This window comes from Sorex fumeus, unplaced genomic scaffold (assembly GCF_029834395.1).
Source record: "Sorex fumeus unplaced genomic scaffold, SorFum_2.1 ptg000030l, whole genome shotgun sequence".
NCBI lineage: Eukaryota > Metazoa > Chordata > Mammalia > Eulipotyphla > Soricidae > Sorex > Sorex fumeus.
The window spans coordinates 418,418-438,218 of record NW_026606087.1 but is presented as its reverse complement, the minus strand read 5'-3'; the positions used below and the strand labels follow the sequence as shown (position 1 = coordinate 438,218).

Sequence of the window (19,801 nt, the reverse complement as noted above, 5' to 3'; positions counted from 1 at the left end):
TGTAGTCTTCTTGATCCAGCTCCATTCAGTCCATACTCTTGTGTAAAACTCATAAGAAATGTACCTTGTAATTTTTCTACTTTGATTTCCAAGTATGCATCCCAACTCCTGAGTGGTACAATTATCTAAATCTTCCTGACTGAAAACTGACCTCTAACAGCTAACTAAAAGACTTCCGGTGAGGATAAAGAGTCCATCATTGCCAAAAAATCTGGGGAATGTACAAACTGCAAAATCATTCCCATTCAAGCAAATACAATTCAGTTACAAGGTACATACTTACAGTTCGAGCCAAATTTTGGCACATGGCATTGAAGGTTAAGAGCTGTAGTTTAATTTCTGAATCCCATTTTCGACAGTTTTGAATATGTTCATGACTTCCAAGGCAATGATTACTGTTAAAATATAGTAATTGTTAAATAATATAACCTTAAACTACAAATTACATAGGTGAAGGTAAATATAAATTGCATATGCATCAGTAATTGAAGAAAGGTGTAAAATAGATTATTTTAAAAGCTATATGTGAAGGTGATATAGTAAAAAAAAAGCAATAAAGACAAGGCAGTTCTAATCACTTAAGGAGAGTTAAATAGTTAAATACAATAAATTAACTGGTTAAAAAAATTCACATAATGATTATTTGAGACAACTAAAAGGAAACCACAGCTGACTATGCATAGTGCATGTTATCAAAGGAAAAAAATCATCTATAATGCCATCACTAACTTTCCTGAAAAAGTAAAAAAATATGCAATTCACCTATAAGCCACTGCTCACCATTCTTTTCCTTAAGACTACAGGCTTAAAACCAATACCATGCCCCAATTACATCAAAATCCTTCTACTGCCTAACACAATGTTTAACAGGCAGAAAAATATATCAAGTTTGTTGATTCAATAATTAATTCAATCGATACTGAAATGCAATTTTGCACTATAACTTGAAATTTTTTCTGCATAACCAGTAAAGATTAAATTTTCAGTGATGATGCTCAATAGTTAAGTGAACTTACTTCTGCAGCGCTTCCTCTTGACCACAAACTTTCAGAACATAGTCACCAACATCTACTAGATTTAAGTCATCGTGGACCCAGCAAAGGGCTTGCATTATGATGATTTCTACAGTAGAACTCACTGTAAAAGAGTCATCATTTCAACTCTGCTCATTTAACTGTGTATGCATATTCAAATTACATTTATAATCTAAGCATTGAAAAAGCACAATGCAAGTCACAAATGCAGGTAATTTTAAATTTTAAATTAATTTAAAATTTTCTAGTAGGAGGCTGGGAGTGACCTAACAGTGTTAGGTAAGGGACTTGCCTTACACATGGCCAATCTGGGTTCAATCCTTGGCACCACATATGGTCCCCTGAGCACCACCAGGAGTGATCCCTGAGTGCTGAGCTACGAGAAAGCCCTGAGCAATCTCTGGTCAAAAAAAAATTCTAGTAGAGGTTGGAGAAACAATATAAGCAATAAGATGCTTGTTCTGCATATGGCCAACCCTGGTTTGATCTCTAGTACCATATACAGTCCCTTGATAAATGCCCGAAGTGACCATAAAGCCAGTAGTAGTCCCTGAGCACTGCTGGATATGGCCCTCCCCCTCCAGATTTCTTTTCCTAGTCACCTTTGGGAGTGGGAGTGGGGGGCAGAAGGCCTCACCCAGCAGTGCTCAGGAGTTACTCCTGGCTTTGCGCTCAGGAATTACTCCTGGTGGTGCCCAGGGGACCATACAGGATGCTGGAGATAGAACCCAGGTTAGCCCAGTGCAGGGCAAACGCCCTATCTGCTGTACTATAGTTCCGACCCTCCTATTCACCATTTTGAAAAATATTTAAAATTGGGGGGAGGGTAGGTAAAACTAATTTTAGTATCTTATTTATTTCAACATGATTGCTGGGGTATCTTACATTTTTTTTTAAATCTTTAAAGAACAATATTGGGGCTGAACAGACAGAGTGTGTTCTTTGTAAGAGGAAGACCTAGGCTTGATACCCAGATACCCAGTATCTCTGGGTCCACAGAGACAGTCAAGAGTCACTCCCTCGTATTGAGTTAGAAGTCCCTGAGCACTTCTGGTGACCCCAAAACAAAAAATAAAGTTCAGTACATATTTTATACTGAAAGGATATCTCAATCTATGTATCAAATTTCAAGTGCTCAATAGCTACATATGGCTAGTAATAAGTCCTTACTAAACAAAATTATAAAATATGTGATCTCTACCAAATTATAACTAAAAACAAATCACAAGAAAAAAAAAGAATCATCATTGCATTTATCTTGTTTTAGTTTTGGGGTGACACTCAGTGGTTCTCAGTGCTACACTCAGTGATCATTCCTGCTGAGGCTCAGGGGACCATATGGGGTGCCAGAGATTGAACTCAAGTCAGCTGCGTGCCCTGCCCACTGAACTACCCCTCTGGTCACTGAGACATATATATATATATGTTTTATTATTCTTACTGCATACTGTAAACAATTATCCAAACATAATAGCGAAGGAACCCTGGCTCTCTGGTGGTAGGCATGGCACAGCCAACACCAAAAGTATGAAACAAGAATACTGGAACTACTGTAAAATACAGTAATAGCACTGTAGCACTGTCCTCCCGTTGTTCATCGATTTGCTCGAGCGGGCCCAATAACGTCTCCATTGCGAGACTTCTTGTTACTGTATATGGCATATCGAGTATGTCACAGGTAGCTTGCCAGGCTTGGCCGTGCAGGCAAGATACTCTCAGTTGCTTGCCGGGCTCTCTGAGAGGGGCAGAGGAATCCAACCTGGCTCAGCAGGGCAAATGCCCTACTGCTGTGCTATCGCTCCAGCCCAGTAATAGCACAAAATAAATAAACGAATCCCCCAAACCCAAAACTTAGATTTAAAAATAATATACCTTCCAGACCTGGTTAACAATTTTATTTCACATTTTCTATTTTTTTTTTAAAAGACCCTGAAAAGTGCAAATACATAAAGAAAGCATCCTAATTTTGTACATATTCTTAGCTATGCTAAAGGAAAAGGTAGGCTATTCTGGGGATAAAGATAGGAACACAGGTTTCTCTTTTTGGGGGTGGGCAGTGAGAGGCGGTCCACTGAAGGTGCTCAGGCATCACCTAGCAGGGCTCAGGGGACCATATCGGATGCTGGGAATCAATCTGGGTTGGTCATATACAAGGTAAGTAATTGTCTACACACTACACTATCTCTCTAGCTCCAGTACAGGTTCTAAGTTTACTACTGAAATGCCATTAAAATAATACACATTATATAAAACAATAAACTCTGAAAGAAAATACAAGTAATTTTTTAAAAAAATTCTCCATAGACTGGGGCTGGAACAATAGCACAGTGGGTAGGGCGTTTGCCTTGCACGCGGCCGACCCAGGTTCGATTCCCAGCATCCCGTATGGTCCCCCAAGCACCGCCAGGAGTAATTCCTGAGTACATGATTCCAGGAGTAACCCCTGTGCAAAGCCGGGTGTGACCCAAAAAACAAACAAAAAAAAATTCTCCATAGACTGGCAGGGCATATCTCTTAAAAAAATGCCTCAAATTTAGAATGAATAGCAGGAAATAAACAAGAATAATCTTTCTCCTTAGCAGAGCTTAGGAAAATAGGTAAATTTTTAATTTCATTGATACTTCTTTATGGGTTGGAGAAATAGCACAGCAGTTAGGGAGTTTTGCCTTGCATGTGGCCGACCCGGGTTCAATTCCTCCACCCCTCTTGGAGAGACAGGCAAGCTACCAAGAGTATCTTGCCCGCACGCAGAGCCTGGCAAGCTAAACCCGTGGCGTATTCAATATGCCAAAACCAGTAACAACAAATCTCACAATGGAGACGTTACTGGTACCCACTTGAGCAAATCTATGAACAATGGGAGGACAGTGCTACAGTGCTACAGTTCTTTATAAACATTCTCTTTGAAATAAGATGGGGGAGGGGGGAGAATTGAACTATAATTAGCTTTTCTAGCTAATGAGTTGAGGTTTTTGGCTAGGAATCACTAAATTAACCAAAATTACTCAGCATCTTTCAGAGAAATATGTAGTTATAAATAACAACAACAACAACAACAACAAAAACAGCAAACCCTGGCTCTGCATTCAGGAATCTCACACACACACACACACACACACACACACACATACACACACACACACTCACGTAGACCTAATGATAACAGGTGATTTATTAAAAGAATACAAATATTTTAAACATTTTCTCCCTGATCAGCGCTAAGTAAGATGTTTTAGAAATACAAACCTACCATCACATGTGAAAGTAACTGGCAGTTGAAACCCTTCAATTTCAATGGAGACCTTCACGCTAGCATTCTCTCCGCATACATTTCTTTGCACTGTGACAGGGCTTAACAAGTAGCCTGGGTTTGTGTGGCGGTTGGTATATGGAAAGTTGGTTTTCAATCTGTTCACAGGAAAAAAGAAACTCAGTTTTTTTAAACTGCATTTAGAAGTCCAAAACTAGGCTTTGCATACTTATAGTTATTCAATTCTACTCCTTTGTCCAATTCTAAAGCAGCTCGTGAGAACTGAAATGAATGAACCTTGTCAAGATGCCAAATACCAGAATTTGCCTTTTAAATAAAAGGAATCCAAGGAAAGAGATTAAGTACTGCCAGAATATCTTGGGTAACATTTCAACACATTAGCTACATGGAATTAAATGTGATTCTCAGCTTCAGATTCTTTTGTTACACAAACTCTGTTGCAAAACTCATTTTTAATTATTGATAATACAGGCTATATAATCCTAAAACTTAGAATTTCTAAAAGGAGAAAAAGTTTTGTTTTTAAAACATCTTTTTCTAAGGTCCTTTTTCTTATAACTCTTCCTACACAATGAGACCTTTCACACAAATGGTGCTATAAGGCCTTTATTCTCTCAAACTGATTTATAAATTTAGGGAATGTTAAGAATTGTGTGAGAAGGTATTCAGAGCATTTATGAGAGCAATGCAGTTTAAATTTAAAAACTTGATAAGGTATGGCAAGTCTCCAAACAGCACAAGTTATCAGAAGACAAGAGAGGATATGATACCAATTTTATTTATTTATTTATTTATTTATTGCTTTTTGGGTCACACCCGGCGATGCTCAGGAGTTACTCCTGGCTTTGCACTCAGGAATTATTCCTGGTGGTGCTTGGGAGACCATATGGGATGCTGGGAATCGAACACGGGTTGGCTGCATGCAAGGCAAACGGCCTACCCGCTGTGCTATTGCTCAGCCCTTGATACCAATTTTAAACTTATAGACTTCCTTAAACTGACATTTTCTAGAGAGTGAAAACAAGTACCCAATCCTATTTTCTTTCAAAGGGCTCTGAGTGGATTAACTGCTGAAGTATTGTACAGTTGTTTCTATTGATTAAAACAATCAAAGTCACAGGAGTAACAGGAAATAGTCTGAGTTGACAGGAAGAATGCAGAGGCAACAAGTGTAATTCTCTGCACACAATCTCTAGACCCTGATCACTTCTATCACTTAGTTAGAGTCCTTTTGTCTTCCAAGTTAGCCTGTGTGAGAGCAACAGTGATTCAAGTCTTCCTGTGGACAAGACAACACAATCTCATCTTCTTGTTGATAACACAGTAGGAAACCACCATCTTCCAACACAGGGCAGGTAGAAAAACAACTACCTCGATGAGGTCCATGTCCTATGCAATCAGCACTAGTTAAGTCCTCTTGTTCACCAGAGAAGTGACTGTGTTGACCCTGTTTTGCAGGACAGGCATCCTCTCAGTGGGGACATCCCTTTCGCCAGGAGGCTTTATTGCTGCAACAGTCTCTGTTTCTTCTTTTTCTTGAGTCTGTACTTGTGCACCGGCTTGAGTAGCCGCATAGCCATCTGGCAGTCCAGCACCTGCATGAACTGGCTGATAGGGATTTTGGAGGTATAGGGGTAAGGGTGGGGGTGGGCCTGGGAGTCACTAGTACAAAATGCAGAGCCAATTTCTTTCAAAGGACATCTAATCTCAGTTTCCAAATTCACAGAGAAACAAAAGATGTTCCTAGAATATGACTTCGAAAATACCTGTACGTTTCACTACTCTAGTCATTGTTATAATTATACTTTATTAATAAAAACAGAAATAACATTCTGTTTCAATCCACGTGGGGTTTCATGTAACATAAATCATTGTGTGAGTATGATTGTGTGTGTAACTAAAAACAGTAATTTTAGAGCACAAGAAAGATAGTGCAGGAATTAAGGAGCTTGCCTTGCACAAAGCCTACCCAGTGTGACTCTCCAGCACAGCAGATGGTCCCTAGAGCACTACCAGGAGCAAGGTCTGAAAAGGATCAGGAATGATCCCTGAGCACAGCACCAAGAGTAGCCCTGAACACCACCAAATATAAACCAAAAGCAAAATAATAGTAGTAGTAATAATAATGATAATAAATTTAGCTTCATGGCAGAATTTGTATAAACAGTTCCAAAATTCAAAAGTCCTAACATTCAAATTGAGGAAAAGGCAGATCCCAGATGGCTAAGTTTAAATGCAACAGTGAAAGAGAAAGCAAACACTTCTCTGGGAAGGAGAAAAATCAAAAAACTAGATACAACACATAATAGGTTACTTTGAAATGATCAGGAGGGACAGAGAGAGTGCAGAGCATAAGGTACTTGGCTTTGCACACAGCTAACCTGAGTTGAATTCCTGGAATCAGTGTGATTGCTGAGTATAGAGTCAGGAGCAAATCCAGAGAACAACTAGATGTGACCCAAAATCAAACCAAAAAATCTAATTAAATATTAAGCTCTTCAGCACGGAAATGATGGATATCCTCCAAAAATGATCTGCTTTGGGACTGGATAGTTCAAGAGCGTATGCTTTGCATTCCTGGCACTGCATATGATGTTCTAAGCACCACTAAGAAAACTCTCGAGCATAGATTCTGGAGTACCTCCTGAGTACCGCCAGGTATGGCCCAAAATTTTACAAAAAAAGAGCAAAAAATCTATTTCACTTAAGGTAGACCAAACTAGAGAAAATGCTAGACTCAGAATAAACCCCTACTCATGACACACTTTCCCTTATTTTACTAACATATTTCAAGCTCTGATGACACAATTTGTTGTTTCAACTATTTCCTACTGCAAGATTTTTTACATCTGAAAGGATATTTTTCCTCTCTGCCAGCAAGAGATAAAATGAATTCTTTGGAATGATAGTACAGTGGGTAAGGTGTTTGCCAGGTTCAATGGCCAACCCAGGTTCAATCCCTGGCATCCCATATGGTCCCTCCAGCACCACCACAATTAATTTCTTACTGCAAAGCCAGGAGTAAGCCCCGAGCATTGCAGGGTGTGACCCAAAACCCATCCTACAACCAGCCCCCCCCAAGAAAAAAGGAAAGAAAATGAATTCTTACAGCGAAATAAATAATGCAGCAAGTAAGGCACTTGCCTTTTTGCCTTGCACATGGCTGACTCAGGTTGAACTCCAGAACCATATATGACCCCCTGAGCCATGCTAGGAGTGATCTCTGGGCACAGAGCCAAAATTAAGGCCTGAATACCCAAACCCAGCCACCCCAAATAAACATAAACAACAAAAACAGAAGGGGCGAGAGATAGTACAGCGGGTAGGGCACTGGCCTCGCACACCGCCAACCTGGTTCAATCCTCGGTGTCATATATGATCCCTTGAGCTCCCCCCCACCACCACCCAGGAGTGATACCTGCGCAAAACCAGGATGAGTAAATCCTGGGCACTGCCAACTATGGTGCAAAATGAATACATGCACCACATATGATCTCCCGAGCACGGCCAGGCCTGATTCCCTGAGCATAGAGACAAGAGTGAATCCTAAGCACACTGCGTTTATTGTTTTAAAACAAAAACAAAAACAAAACCCAAGAGACCTGTCTGCAGTCAAAGAAAATGAAACAAATATGCATGAAGACAGGTAAGCAAAGGAAATGAAAAACAAATCTGTAGGGATAGATAAATTATAGGGAACATAATCTTCAATACTGCTATCAGTGAGGTCGTCCCCATTCTTCCTATTATGTGAGTTTTATGAAACAATAAGAATTAACAGATTTAAGATTGATTTTAAGAACTCAAAATAGTCCTGATATAGCATATAATGGAAAGAAAATACACTGAATCAGAGGCAAAGAAGATTTGTCTCTGCTACTAACTAGTTGAGAAAACTTTGGTATGTTACTGTTGCTCATCTATAAATAATATTAAACAGATACATAGATCATATTTTTGTCTATTAGAAGTCTTTAGTACAACCTCAATTTTTTTTTCCTTTAAGTACTCAGAAACTTAACAGGTTCAAGTCAAGCAGTTTGAGTTAACATCCAATTAACTAACTCAAAATTTTAGTCAGAGGAAATAATTAAAATCTAAAATATTTTAGAATTATTAACGCTAAGTAGGTATTCATATTAACTTTTCCCAAAAAAGTACTTAATTAAAAAAAAAACTTTATAAAGAAAACTTTCTTACTCTGTAATGGACTGACAAAAAGCTGTAACCTCTCCATTCTGTACTTCAATTTCTCGTCGACAAGATCTTCCAGTCAGCAAATTACTGGTCCCATTTGGATCTTTCTGTAATCATAAAAGTATTATTTTTAAAAAGAAGATACCCAAACTGTGTTCAAGCAACATAACACAAGTGCGGTTTTTGTTTGTGTTTTTTGTTTTGTTTCTCTTCCCTTTGTTGTGGAACTTCAGTAACTACCTATGAGTGTATGAAAGATGCTCTATCACTAAGTCACATCCATGGACTCACAAATACACTTAAACTATATATATAAACTATACACATATACACATACACAAATATGTATGTATATGTATATATACACACACAGACATAAATATAATAAAAATATATATGGGAGTTTCTGCTTGCTACTTCCCTCAGACAAGTGATATTTGTCCTGGGCTGACATCACTGGGTCTACCTCCCTACTGGGAGGGTCTCAGCGGCCTCACACCCAATCCTGCACCATATTAATGCCCATACCACAGCTCTTAAAATCTACTCAACAAATTACACACTACTCACAGTTATGCTTTTGGTCATTCTGTAAGGACGGACAGAGAAGAAAGCAAGTAACCTTCAGCCTAAATCATCAGCATCTTCCAAGGGGATTAATTACGAAGACACACCACCAACACAGCAAGAACACTAAAAACACCAACGGGAAAACACACAGAAGCCTACCAAGTTCAGTAAGCGAAGAAAGTATCACCAGGACATAAATAACATGAACAGCCTCCATAAATCCTCAGATAACGTCTTTAGTGAATTCTCACCATGATGGATGACCAGTGAGCTCAAAGAAATGATAGCACGGGTAGTTAGCAAAGTACAAGAAAGTATAAGAATCAAAATGAAAAAAGTACAATCATAAATAAAGAGCATGTTAGGTGGTCTGAATAGCAGAAGAATAGCAGCTGAGCAAAAGATCAAGGGTCTCCAAGACAAGAAGGAGGAAAAACCACTAGGAAATAGCAGAAGGTGGGAAATTGTCTGAAAAGAAATGAACAGATACGAGAGAACTATGGGATGAGTTCAAGAGGATCAGCATAAGTATCATCAGGATACCTGAGGAACAGGAAGACAAATGTGAGGAAGAAAAATATTTAAAGAAACCATAGACAGAAATTTTCTACACTTAAATATTACAGGCACTGAGATCTAAGAGGCCTGCAAGGTCCCAGCAAAAATAGAGCCAACGACGAAAACTCCAAAACTCACTGCACTCAAAATAAAAAATGCCAAAGGTAGAGATAGAATACCAGAAACAGCAAGATCAGAAAAGGAAAGCCCATAAAACGTACAACAGACCTATCAAATGAGGATCTACGAGCCAGAAGAGCATGGAAGGAACAAACTGCACATCTCACCAAGAATACTCTGTCCAGCTAGATTATCATTAAGAGTTGAAGAAACTATACAGAACTTTGTGGACAGGCAACAAATTAGGGCATTTAGAGCCTTGAAACCATTTTGAACCTTGAAACTGATAAAAGAGCTCTTTTAAAGGATAGGAGAAACTTCCCAACACGTGGCACTGAGTATGGCACTCACTAATGGTGCATATGGTTGTCCTCTACGAGATTAAGAAAGGTTAAGAACATAGTAATCAATCATCACAAATTATCTACACACACAAGCATACTCTCACAACTAAGACACAGATGGAAAAAATCTCCAGACCCACATATGTATGTAATAATAAGCACTAAGGTATAGCGGGAAGGAAACAGATCAGTAACAAAATCTTAAATTACAGATTTCTCTTTTTGTAAAAGTAATACAAACTAAACCGTATTTCACAGCCCTTCAGTTTCACTTGCTCAGAAGGAGAAACTAGCTTGGGAACACAGCTAAAGAGTAGAATGCATGCTCTCCAAGTATGAGGCCTGGATTCTATCCCTCACACCACCACTAATAACGGGGGGAAAAAATTGAGGAGATAGCTTAAACAGCTGGAGTACATGCTCTGCATGCAGGAGTTCCAGGTTCAATCCACAGCAACCCATGTCTTCATGGGCAACACTGGTAATGTGTCTCAAATACTGCTGAATGTGGCACTGTAGCACTGTCCTTCCTTGTTCATCAATTTGCTCAAGCGGGCACCAGTAACGTCTCCATTGTGAGACTTGTTACTATTTTTGGGATATCGAATACGCCACGGGGAGCTTGCCATGCTCTGCCGTGCAGGTGGGATACTCTCGGTAGCTTGCTGGGCTCTCCGAGAGGGGCGGAGGAATTGAACTCGGGTTGGCTGCGTGCAAGGCAAACGCCCTATCTGCTATGCTATCGCTCTGGCCCGGGTGTGGCACAAACACAAAAAATATGTAGGATAACAAGTTGCCATAGTGATGCCTCCAGACCCTGGGCTGTTTCATCCGGGGCTACCTGGAGGGGTCAGGGTCGGGTGAGCTCCCCTCCCTGCCCCAACACAGCACCAGCAGCCAAAAATCTCCAGAACTGCTTACAGCTGCTCTCTCCACACACTCAGACAAGCCTCACCCATAAGTCAAGAGTCAATCTATTCTTTGACATCTCATACTTTACACCAAGATATACCAAAGAATAGCATACCACATTGGATGGGGTTCAAAGTAGAAGGCAATCAATCAGGGAAAAATATATCTATACAGATACACACACACACACACACACAAGGCTCAACCTTTAACAACATGTTACTAATGTCTTGCAGAAGGGCTTAATGGCTCCGGGGTGAAATACCATAATCTTCACACACTTCCCTCTAAAAAAACTTTTCTGGATTAGCGAATTACTCATAACAAGCAATACAAAATAAATCACTTCGGTTCTGCTTTGGGGGCAGGAGTTGAGGTTTGGGATGGAAACATTTGAAATATGGTGGTGGAAAAGTATAATGGTGGTGGGACTGGTGTTTGAATATTAAATGTAATCAATTACTGTGAAGAACTTTATAAAAATAAAATAAAATTTTAAAAAATGCGTAGAAACAGACTACACTTTATATTGGTTATTAAGAAAGGGATACATTCTAAGACATTTCCTCAAAATCTTCAGAAAGTTGGGGTCCACGAGGTGGTATAGTGGGAAGGTGCTTTGTCTTGCTCATATGAGGCCAACATGGGTACAATTTCTGGCACTGCATAAAGTGGTCCTGTGAGTATCAAGTAAACCTTGAGCACATCTGAGAGTGTCCCCTGCCACCAAAATAAATCACACATTAAAAAGCTAAGAAATGAAAATAAGGAAGTAACCGAAATTTTGAGAAAATGAAAAGAGTACATCTTAAAAGTTCAGATAGTACAGGAGTTAAGACACTTCTTGCATGCAGCCACCCTGATTTCCATCCCTGGCACTCAGAACAATGCTAGGAATAGTATCCGAGCATAGAGCCAAAACAAATAAAGAACTAGTAAGCTTATTCTGGAAATAATTTATATATGCTTTATATACACATAAATATAATTATTTAATAATAATTATAATTATTTAATAATAATATATAAATGTAATTATATTTTGATACAACCACACCTAAAATGAACACAATGTCTTATGTCAATTATCTCTCAAAACAAAACAAAACCCCTTGACTCAACAGTAACTGTAACTGGCATGGGAGTAGAGGGGAGGCATAGAGAAAATATAAAGATATAAAGATCAAGACCATCTGGGACTTCTCTAAAGAGCCAGGAATTTTATATATTCAGCTTGGGCCCCAATTCCAAGAAAGCAGCTGGTTCCTTACATAAGAGAATGACTTTAAGGAGTTAGGATTTTTTCCCCTACATTAATAAACTAATACAAGTATCCTAAGAGTCCTTCAAAAGTAGGTCTCTATCTGGTCAGATTTTGTTTACAGCATTTTGGAGAATAAATTCACTGCCCAAGCAGAGCCAAACAAAGAGCTTATTCAGATGTGTTTTCAATTATAATTTAATAGGTAAAAACTCTTGACAGGCACAAATCTCAAATTTTAATTTCCTTTAAATTAATTGAAACATTTTCAATTCAAAAATTAAGTGAATGAGAACACAGTATACAGATTTTAAGAGCTATAACTAGTTCAATGTCTATGGACAAAAGATTCTGTCAGAAAATTAAACTGAAACTACTGGGCAACAATTCCCTTATGAATTTCTGTCTTTTAAACCTAGACAGAATCCATTCTACGTGAATACACAATGAGACAATCGTGGAGGGACAAAATGGGAGATTTGATCTGAATTCTATAAAATCACAGCTTAAAATAAAAATAAGAAAGCGTGCAGAAATATTAAGTTTAGGCAGACCACTCAAAATCATTATCTGTATCATTAAAGTCCTAACACTCCAAATAAAACTCCTTATAAAAGTATAAGAATAGGGCCAGGCGAGAAAGCTCAATGAACTAGAGTTGTTAACCTGCATGCTGGGTGCCCAGGATGGTCCCTGGCATCACTGGGAGTGATCCCTGGGCCACAAGCAGGTCCCCAAACACCATTGAATGTGACCCAAAAAAACAGTATAATAGTTATTATTATTATTATCATTATAAGTAAAAGCATAGTTAAATCTCCATTCCAAGTCTGCACCTAGCATCAAAGGACTTCCTCCTCACTTGAGGTAGAGATTCCCCCACCCCCCTTTTTTTTTTGAAACATACCCAGTGGTTCTAAGGGGCTATTCCTGGCTCTGTGCTCAGGGGACCATATGTGGTGCCAGATATTGAACTAACATTGGCTGCATTCAAGGAAAATCCCTTAACCACTATACCAGTTCTCCAGCTCCTGAATACATATTCTTGAGGGCATTTGCTTCTGGTTAAGAGCAATTTCAAAGAAGTTAAAAATACGGAACAGGATGCAGATACCAAATAAAAGTTTTAACACAAATGGTTATGTCTTTACAGTTTCTCCATCTGCACTCACTGCTTCCCACTTAATACTGTAGGAATGCGGAACCACTCAAAGTTATTCAACCAACTATAATTTTCACTGAAAAGGGTTATCTCTTCCACAGGATTTTTAGTGTTTTCCTTAATATCTTGTTATATTGACTAGCACCTTAAAATGTCAGTAAGCTAGAAGACTGCTTCAATTAGTTATACTGAACTCAAATCTGTATTTACTAATTATATATGTTAATCAGTGTTATAGAAACAAGCATTCACGCAAACAGACCACGCTACCCTTTCTATAAAGCTGGACTTGACACTTCTAATAAATCATCTGGACTGACAATCCAAGTTAGACAACCTAATTCAAACTTACTTCCCAGAATTTCCCAAATTATTTTTATGTTCCAGTTAGCCTGAATCATATCCTGTTCCTATAAAACATAAATTAACTATCCTGCCTCTGAACCATTCTGTTAGTGTGCAGTGTCTTCCTCCTAACTCACTTGCCCTCACATCACACATTAGAAACCTATTAAAGGGGACAGGAATGTATCTCCAGGGGAGATCACACATCTTTCATGTCTGAGATCTTGAGTTCAACCTCTGGCATAAAAATACCAAAAGAAAGGGGGGGAAAAATCAACAACCAAAAATAGCTATGGTTTTAGTGACTAAAAGTATCTGCCTTGTAAGTCTGAGAGCACAAGTTAGAACGTGGTGATAATCACTGGCATTAAGCACAATCTTTTCTGTCAGCTTTTGCCCAGAGTTCAAACTATAACCAGATGTGTGCCTCAATTTAAAAATGCGGCCCCTGAGAGATAGCTCAAAGAGCTGGTACACATACTTGGCATGTGAGAACCCTAGCATTGCAGTCTCCTGAGCACTTCCAGGAATGCCCCCCCCCAACCCCCGGGCCCAAAACACTGAGTTCAGAGTAGCTCCTGAGCACCACGGGGTGCAAGCCCAAAACAAAAACAAAGGAAGTATAGCTGACACTCAACTAAGTGTGCAGGCACTACAACCTGATATGTTGTAGCTTACAGTCTTCTAGCTTACTACAAGCTCCACAACTAAATATACAAGTACCACAAAAAAACCATGTGTGTGTCCCCCAGTCATTACAATATATTTTTTAAAAAGGATGGAAATGGGAGGAGCTATTAAAGGCTATGCCAGTCTACCTACAATATCTTTTTAATTACTCAGAATGAAATAATTCTTTTCCCAATCATGTCTAAAGGTTTCATATTTAGTTTGATATGAAAGCTCCTGGAAGAATCAAATTTTAGTTGAATCTTAGAAATTTCTAGAATTTTGTATTCAGCTCAAAGGTTCATTTAGAAAGAAACTGTAGAAATAGTCAGAGGTAACCACCTGTGGTTTACTGAACACCACTACCCTGAACACAAAGTCAGAAATAAGAGCCCTGAGTATAGAGCTGGGGATGGTCAAAAAAACTCTCCAAAAAATAACTAAAAATTAAAATTTATTCATATACATTTACAATGAACTTGACATAGTAGTTTTCAAATATAATTTTGGAAGGTATCCACTTCTTAACTTTTTTTTTCATTCATATCCCTATAATTAGCAATTTCTCCAATGAGTCCTAGTTGCTCTTAGTGGAAAATCAATTAGAAACCAAGATGTCTTTTCAAATTGTTCTTTTAAAATAACATCTTTTTGTTTCTTTTTTTAAGGTCCTGGGGTTCAAATCCAGGACCCTAAACAAAGCAGATGCTCTATGCTTGAGTCATATCCCATCACCATTCCTTTTTTTCCCCTTTTTTTCTTAAATCCCCAATCTCTCCTCAGGTAACAATTCTGTTATCAATATCCACTGATTTGACTTCTTGTTTATCTGTAAATTTCTTTTGGGGGCACGTCCTGCAGTGCTTGGGAGTCGCTCCTGGCAGTGCTGGGACCATGAGCTGACAGGATTAAATCTCGCCCATTGGGCTACCTCTCCCACCTGTGCATCGATTTTGTAGCCTTTTCCTTGCTTTGCTTTACCGTATTTCCATATCTCTTCATTTTTTTTTCTTATTTCACTAATCCTTTCAGGCTCAGGCTGCAAATCTAAAACCATCATTCTTTAACAGAGTAAGGGAAAAGCAAACAGACGACATCATCTTAAACACACAAGGGGGGAAAAAACCAAAGACATGGTGACCTTGGGAGGAACAATGATACAGAAAACCTGTATCTTTGCTTATCCCAACAATCCCTTTTAGGGACTGGGGAAATGAGTCAAAGTGATGGAGCAGGGGTCTAGGATGCACAAGGCTCTGAGCTCAACCTCTGGCACTTTAAGGCACTTTAAGGCCCACAGAACTGGTCCCTCACCCCTGCGCCTGAGCAGAGTGGTCCCTTACTCTCCTAACACTGCTGGAGTAGTCCTTGTTTGCTTTGTGTGTTCGGTTTTACTCACCCCTCTTCAGGGTCTGAGAAATATCATAGGGGTTAAAGTTCTTGCTTTGTATACCGGTGATCTCAGTTCAAATCCCAGCTCCACAGCAAAAAGCCACTGAGTCCCAAGACAGCACCCGCAAGACTCAAGATTTAGAAAGAATTGATGTTTGAAACTAACAGCAGGAAAAATTTTAAATGTGTCCTTGTTCAAAGGCAGTGTGGCAGGAAGAGTTTCGAGCTTACCGACAGAAGGATCTGGCTTTTAATCCTACCCAGGCCTTCTACAAACTGCAGGAGGCCCACTAACTCTAGGTAAGGTAAGGCAACCTGTCTGTATAGCCCAGTGGTTCAGTTCTGAAACACCCTCAGCCACACATTAATGTTTAACCAATGTCGCACAGTCCAGCAGAGTTAACATAAAATTAATCATTGTGGCATCTCAGCCACAGAGAGCGAAGGAGTCATATCTCTGTGGGAGCCTAGAGCAGTAACGTTCAAGCTTTGTACCTTCAAGCACTGACAAATGGAGGAAAGGTGACAGTATGCAAAACATCTTTAAACACAGGAATACCCCTGTTTAAAGCTAGACAGAGAATAAATCAGGGGACTTGGGAGGGGAGGGAGGGCCTGTTTAGCCCACCTAAACAAAGCCCCTGCAGCTGCTTGCTCTCACACTCCAAAGTCACGCCAGGCCTCCTGCCGAGCTCCATCATCTCTGTGAGGCTCGGACCTCACAGAGAAATTGATTGGCTGAGAACTCAGGCCAGGACAGGTTTCTGTGACTGAAATCTCCAGGTTTTCTCAAAGTCTGGATGGGCTACCCCCCCCCCCCCCACCTCCAGGTACTTCTGAAAGCCCCAGCAGTCTCATTCATACCCCGAAGTTGCCACCCAGTTCAAAATTTAACTCCAGCTGTTAAATATTCTGGATTTCCTGGCACACACAGGCGCGACAAAACTCTACAACACTGATAATGCAGTAGCAGCGTACCAGATTCCAAGGGATGTAAGGTAGAAGCCAACCAATCTTGACTAACAAAACATTAACACAGAAGGCTTAATTTGTAATCCCTCACACAAGGACTTAACATCTCCATGGTGAGATACAACGATTTACACTACTTTTGTTCTAAGGAAAAATTTTTGATCATTCTGTTAGCGATTTATTGGTAACAAGCAACATAAAATAAATTATTGTGGGCCTACTGTGGGGGCAGGTTTGAGGGGTGGTTTGGAAAACTGCAGACAGTGGTGGAGGGTAGGAGACAGTGGTGGTGGGATTGGTGTTTGGAATACTGAATGCCTGTAATAAAACAGCATGAACAACTTTTTAAACCACGGTGCTTAAATGAAGTGTACGGGGCAGGGGAAAGGAATAAATCAGGGGCCAAGAGAGTACAGTGGGCTAAGGTGCTTGGCCCGAATGTGAATGTTCAATTCCTAGCACTCTCCAGGGTGCCCAGGGCCCTGCCAGAAGTGATCCCTCAGCACTACCAGGTGTGCTCCCTGTACCACAAAAAATAAATAAATGCAACAAAAAAATGGGGAAATTTTGTTTTGGGACCACACCTATCTGCGCTAAGGGCTTACTCCTGTAGGAGCTCAGAGGACAATATGTAGTTCCAGGAAGCAAACCTGAGTGCAAGACAAGTACCCTACCCACTATATTATTTCTCCAATCCTCAACAGACAGAATTTTATTTTATTTTATTTATTTATTGCTTTTTGGGTCATACCCAGCAATGCTCAGGAGTTACTCCTAGCTCTGCACTCAGGAATCACTCCTGGCGGTGCTCGGGGTAGCATATGGGATGCTGGGAATCGAACGTGGGTAGGCCGCATGCAAGGCAAACGCCCTACCTGCTGTGCTATTGCTCCAGCCCCAACAGATAGAATTTTAAAGGACACAGTCAATTGTTGCAAATGAGCAAAAAGGGTTGACCCTTAGTATTATTATAAGAAACACGTTCTGCAACATGATAGAAACAATGACACAGAGAAACTGAAAAACACTAAGCACAAACTCCTTAAAGAGTAACAGGATAAAAGAGTTTGAGGAAATAGAAACAAGACATAAAGTAAAAGATGAGACCTGGATATCTGAGGTTTTCCTTTTTGCTTTTTAGTCACACCCAGTGATGTTCAGGGATTGTTCCTGGCAGTGCTCAGGAGACCATATGGAATGCTGGGAATTGAACCTGGGTCAGCCTCATGCAAGGCAAATACCCTAACCACTGCAGTATAGCTCTAGCCCTTGAACTTGGGTCTGCTCCCCAGCACCCTATTTGGTCCTCAGAACACCTCCAGGAGTGGCCTCTGAGCACAAAACCAAGGGAAAGCCCTGAGTACAGCTGGGTGTGTCTCCTTGCCTCCTCCCTGTCCCAACCCCCCCAAAAAAGAATAAATAAGTATTACAGTATCAATATTTCTCTTTTCCTTTGAGGGGTAGGGGGTACCCCGCCAATAAGTGCTCAGGACTAAATTCTGGCTCTATGCTCAGGGATCACTCCTAGCCAGCAGTGCCAGGGATAGAGCAGGGTCAACCATATGCCAGTGAAGCCCCTGTATCAATATCTTGTTTTATTTGATTTTATTTAAGTGGGGATAGGGTCTGGGTCACAATCAGCATTGCTCAGGGGTGTTATTTCTGGCTCTGTACTCAGGAATTACTCCGGGTGGTGCAAGGGGGAACCATATGGGGTGCCAGGGACCAAACCTGGGTCAGCCACAGGCAAGGCAAATGCCCTGTCTCTCCAGCACCCCGTTACTACAACTTTTAGATCCGATCAATATGGACAGATATCTGCAAAACTACAAAACAGATATATTATTATAATCTTTTATATCTTCTCAAAGTACTAAATTTATAATTAAGACTGTCTGGTCTACCAAAATAAAAAGAAAAAACTTTTAACTAAAAAATTTGAAGTACCTGTAAATGTTTGATTTGACTTAAATTGCCAACAGACAACTTTAAGTACTGTGACTTTCCCTCCTTTGAAACACAAAAAATTTAAACTGAAGTATTTAGATTATTAACAAAACAAGAGACTAAAAGGAAACAGGAAGTAAGCTTGCTGAGTGAGAAGAAAAACACCCTTCAGAGTTTTTACCACAAAGCACAAAATCTTTCAGGAAATAAATACTTAAGGATGTAAAATTATTAAGTAGTCTTTGCAATCTTATTTCCCAGCAAAAAAATATGAATCTCAGAAAAGTTTTTAAAGAAAAATGAGTGGAGTATGGAAGTTTTTACATTTTATGCTAAAGACTTCTAATATTAATCTACTGCAAGAGTTTTGTTCATTTTGCTTTTTGACCGAAATGAAACCAAATATTTACCATCTTGAATATAAACGAAATGATAAAATCTTGATGTTAATGAAAGAGTTTAGAACTTCTCAGATAAAAATCTATTCTAAAAGTGATTCCAAACTTATAATAGAAGGCCACCAATAATTTACAACCTGAAAGGCTACATTATAAAATAAATTACTATTTCTATGTTCCTATTATCCAGATTCAACTATGACAGTCTCCTTGAATTTTCTTTCTCCCCTGGACCCTGTTTCACATATGGGGATGCTGGGCTTCATCGTTTATTTTCCTTTCAGGTGCTGGAGACAGAGCACGGGAACTCACACAAGAGAATGTGCTCCACTGCTGAGACACATTCTTGGCACTAGCAACCATAGTTTAAAATTAAGTTACTAAAATTAATTTATTAACTTACAGAGAAATTTTTTTAAATAGGATTTGCTAAATTTTAGACTAGTAAGTGAAGTTTGACTTTCAAGATCTGCTATTAAAATCAAGTATACAATAATTTAATATATTGAAAACTGTAGTTCATCAGTTTTCTATCACATTTAACAAGAATACTGTGATTTTCAGATATTCTCCTTGATTTAAGAAATTAAATGAAAATTTCAATTTTAAAGTAAATTAAAAGAAGGCTACTTTCTCTCTTACGTGGCTG

General features: G+C 39.4%; 1 protein-coding gene across 1 annotated transcript in view; it reads right to left on the bottom strand.

Annotated features, from left to right (window-relative positions):
* The window catches only part of PIK3C2A (phosphatidylinositol-4-phosphate 3-kinase catalytic subunit type 2 alpha), a 106,561-nt gene that overhangs the window by 57,909 nt on the left and 28,851 nt on the right, over positions 1–19,801 (bottom strand). Inside the window, exons 3-6 of the mRNA XM_056115902.1 lie at positions 8,506–8,609; positions 4,285–4,442; positions 1,017–1,137; positions 284–395 (exon numbers count right to left, since the gene is read on the bottom strand). Coding sequence (XP_055971877.1) covers positions 284–395; positions 1,017–1,137; positions 4,285–4,442; positions 8,506–8,609 — 495 coding nt within the window. The remainder of the gene's footprint in view (positions 1–283; positions 396–1,016; positions 1,138–4,284; positions 4,443–8,505; positions 8,610–19,801) is intronic.